This window comes from Cebus imitator, unplaced genomic scaffold (assembly GCF_001604975.1).
Source record: "Cebus imitator isolate Cc_AM_T3 unplaced genomic scaffold, Cebus_imitator-1.0 Scaffold473, whole genome shotgun sequence".
Taxonomy (NCBI): domain Eukaryota; kingdom Metazoa; phylum Chordata; class Mammalia; order Primates; family Cebidae; genus Cebus; species Cebus imitator.
Genome location: NW_016107788.1, coordinates 540,473 through 544,529, shown reverse-complemented (window position 1 = coordinate 544,529; position 4,057 = coordinate 540,473). Strand labels below are relative to the sequence as shown.

The following is a 4,057-nucleotide window of genomic DNA, read 5'->3' as shown; positions in this document are numbered from 1 at the left end:
GTTGCAGTCTCACTCTGCTGCCCAGTCTGGAGTGCAATTGTGAGATCTTGGCTCACTGCAACCTCTGCCTCCTGGGTTCAAGAGATTCTCCTGCCTCAGCCTCCAGAGAAGCTGAGATTATAGGCGCCCACCACAGCACCTGGCTAATTTTTGTATCTTTAGTAGAGACGGGGTTTCAGCATGTTGATCAGGCTGGTCTCAAAACACCTGACCTTGTGATCTGGCTGCCTTGGCCTCCCAAAGTGCTGGGATTACAGGCGTGAGCCACCGTGCCAAGCCCATACCTAAATCTTAAAGAAAAAGCCATTTTGGGTAATCTAATGTCTGCTAGGTCCTTTAACTGGGATCCAGAGATAGAGGGTATTACTCAGTGCCAGACACTATTTTAATCAGTTCAGACAAATCATCTCATTTAATCCTCACAACAGCTCTTTGAAGTCAGCAATAAGATGTTTTCATTTTACAGATGGGGAAACCAAGGCCAAGTGAGATTAAGTCTCTTGTTGAAGATCACATGGCTGGTCGTGTGTGTTGAATGAATGGAGCCTTGCTTCAGGCCATTTCTCCTCACCCAGGGATCAGGGTGGTGGGTGAAAGGAGCAGTGTACAGTGTCTCTGGGTTTCTCTTTAACCCCAGAATGAAGTCACAGAAATTCCTGCAGAGAAACTTGGATCAGCGCTTTGTTATCTTGGCATTAAACGGGTGACCTTGAGTGCCAGCTTTGTCCTCAGGTGGGACAAGTCCTTGGCTAACATCTGGGCCTTGGATAAGGTCTTGGGGGATGGCTCCATTCTGTTCCATGTCAAGTGGGGCTGCTGGCCAGCTGCGGGGGCTTCTGCTCAGTCAGGGGCACAGGTGATAGGCCAGAATAGTCAGTTCCTCTTCATGGTCTCCCTGATCCATTTCACGTAGCGGCAGACTTTGGTATAGACACCAGGCTTGGTGGTATTGTCGCAAGGGACGTCACCCCAGGACACAATGCCCTGTAGGATGCCCCCACAGACCAGGGGTCCTCCGGAGTCACCCTGTGGGGAAAAGAGGGGGTCCCAGGTTGAGTGAAACCTCCTGGATTCAGTGCATTCATCCTCATCCTAATCACCATTTGCAGTCTCACCCCAAACCCAAGCCATCCCCATCCCAGGGAACCCCAACCCAACTCAACTCAATACAGCCCAGTTTATCTCAAATGGAGCCAACCCAACCCCAACCGCAATTCAACACAGCTCAATGCAACTCACCCAACCTACATCCAGTCTCACACCCATGAACCCCAATGCAGCTGAACTAAGCTAAATCCAGCTCAGCCGACATCCTCACCATTCAGAATCAAACCAAACCCATGCCTATCTCACAACCCAATCCCAATCTTCATGCCTTCTGCATTCCAAACAAAATCTACGCCATCCCAATTCAACTCTCACATATTTCCCACCCAAAATCAAACCAAACCATTCCCATTCTCAACCTCAACCCATGCCATCCCAAACCAACTATCACATTATCTACCTCAAACAATGCAATCCCCACCTATAACCCCAACTCCAACCTCACCCCTATTCTAACTTCTCTTCCTACTCCATCTCCAAGTCTAACCCTAGCATCTTCTCTGGCCCAAAGCAAAGAAAATCCAACCCCATCCCCACTCCCACACCTGTCCCCACCCCTCTTTCTCTGCCTGATGGCCCCGCTGGGCTCTGACCTCACAGGATTCCGCGCCTCTGCCGTTTGCGCCTGCACACATCATGGTGTTCGTCAGGCGCCCTGGGTAGTTCTTGTCACAAGATGCGTCGGAGATAATGCTGATGTTGGCACAATGCAACGTATCTGGGAGACTCACTGGGGAGGACAGTGTACTTGGAGCAGATCCATAAATTCTGGCCCTTGTCCCCTCCGCCCAAGAGCCCTGGAGCATAGGATTCCTTGAGGCCTCGTATCCAGCTCTATTCTTTCACGCACCTTGTGACTGGGGGCTCCCTGTGGTCCCAGGCTCGTTGTGGGACACCAGGCCCCAGCCAGACACCACACAGGCCTCCCCCGGGTGGGGGCAACGCGTGGGTAGCACCACGGGGCGCACCTGGGGGGTCAGGCGTGCGGGCTGGACTAGACGCAGCAACATGATGTCATGGCGGTGGCTGCGCGCTTCGTAGCGCGGGTGTGGGATGACCCGAGACGCGGTCCTTAGTTGCTCTGGGCCATCGCGCTTGCGCAGGTTGTGCTCTCCCAGGCGCACTCTCATGAAGCTGCGCGGGTGAATGATTTTCCCGCCAGTTGGGGGCAGGCCAGTGGTTACCCGCAAGTAGAGGACAGAAGGATCAAAGAGTAGGCAGGCCGAGGTCCCCAGACCCTTTTGGAATCTCGACATCCCATGACCTTTTCCCAAGAGCCTGAAACCAATGGTTCCAGCCCCTGCTCCTCAGGGACCAAGGATTCTGAAGTCAGGCAAACTCCTAGAACTCGACCCCCTTCAACTACTCCCAGCCCCATCCTGGGCTCTCCCCAAATCCAGGATTCTTAGATTCCTAGAACTGAGGCTCAAAAGCTGGAACTAGTCTTCTTCCTCCCTCAGATATCTAAGGTTTTGAAACATACACTCCCTCTCACCCAGGGGCTTGACATCCAGCCTCCTTGTCCATCAGAACCCAGGAGTTCTGGCGTCTGCCTCTGTCTTCCCCCCAATTCTAGGAGCTCTTCCCCCAACCAGGCTCCCTCAGGACCCTGAGCCCTGCCTTCATACCGGCTTTGGCAGTGGGCCGCAGACAGCACCCAGTGTGGGGAGATGAGGGAAGCGCCACAGTTAAAGCGACCACGCTCGTAGAGGGCCACTTGCCATGGCTGGGAGTGGGGTGCACACTCCTCACCTTCCAGCAACTTGTCACCATCCTGGGCTGCTGGGAGAAGGGATAGAGGGTGCCTGAGGATAGGGACCTTTGCATTGCCTCCTACACATTCCTCGCACCCTGCACTAACTACTATATGCCTATGCTTTCCCCTAACTTCTCAAGATACCCTGCTCTGTTTTTTTTGTTTTGTTTTGTTTTGTTTTTTTGAGATGGAGTCTCACTTTGTTGCCCAGGCTGGAGTGCAGTGGCACCATCTCAGGTCACTGTAACCTCCGCCTCCCAGGTTCAAGTGATCTTCCTGCTTCAACCTCCTGAGTAGCTGGGATTACAAGCACCCGCCACCACACCTGGCTAATTTTGGTATTTTTAGTAGAGATGGGGTTGCACCACATTGGCCAGACTGGTCTCGAATTCCTGACCTCACATGATCTGCCCGCCTCAGTCTCCCAAAGCGCTGGGATTACAGCTGTAAGCCGCTATGCTCCACCTGTCCTATTGTTTATTTACAACTGCTGCCTGTTTTCTCCAAAACTCTAGTGCCCACTCCATTTGCTATAAGACTGGGAGGGAGAGGAAGGGGAACAGACCAGAGGGCAAGAAGTCCTCTGTGGTTGCGGGTGGAGACGGGGACACTGGATATAGGTTTAGACAGATGGTCACCTGAAACCAGTCATTCAAGGTCACCAAATTGTCACAGACATCAAACGGGATGTGGTCATACTCAGTATGTATGACACAGCCTTGGCCCCAGAGTCTGGACATGTCAGCGACATTCAGTGTGCAGTATGAGTCCCAGATGTGTCCATACAAGGTCATAGACATGCATGCATGCACATCCAGCTTCCAAACTCAGCTACAAATACGGACAGGACTGGGAGATGAAATTCACTTGCATGCACATGGGTTGCAGCTGCAAGAATCACAGCACAGGCCAGGTGCGATGGCTCACACCTCTAATCCTAGCACTTCAGGAGGCTGAGGCGGATGGATCACCTGAGGTTGGAGTTTGAGTCCAGTCTGGCCAACATGGTGAAACCCTGTCTCTACTAAAAATACAAAAAATGAGTTGGGTATGGTGGCAAGCACCTGTAGTCCCAGCTTCTTGGGAGACTGAGGCAGGAGAATCACTTGAACCCGGGAGGTGGGGGTTGCAGTGAGCCAAGATCATGCCACTGCACTCCAGCCTGGGCAACAAGAATGAAACTCCATCTCAAAA

At 52.6% G+C, this 4,057-nt stretch overlaps 1 protein-coding gene across 5 annotated transcripts in view; it reads right to left on the bottom strand.

The window, feature by feature from the left end:
- Nucleotides 1–346: 346 nt before the first annotated feature.
- Nucleotides 347–4,057, bottom strand: part of KLK15 (kallikrein related peptidase 15) — a 6,002-nt gene continuing 2,291 nt past the window's right edge. The window contains exons 2-5 of one of the 5 annotated variants that reach the window (XM_037732781.1): nt 2,736–2,889; nt 1,958–2,241; nt 1,701–1,837; nt 368–1,026 (exon numbers count right to left, since the gene is read on the bottom strand). In XM_037732781.1, the coding sequence (XP_037588709.1) occupies nt 874–1,026; nt 1,701–1,837; nt 1,958–2,241; nt 2,736–2,889 (728 nt within the window). In that variant the 3' untranslated portion in view covers nt 368–873. Of the gene's footprint in view, nt 1,027–1,700; nt 1,838–1,957; nt 2,242–2,735; nt 2,890–4,057 lie in introns of all 5 variants that reach the window. The other 4 variants (XM_037732782.1, XM_037732783.1, XM_037732784.1 and 1 more) reach the window with 4 other exon arrangements.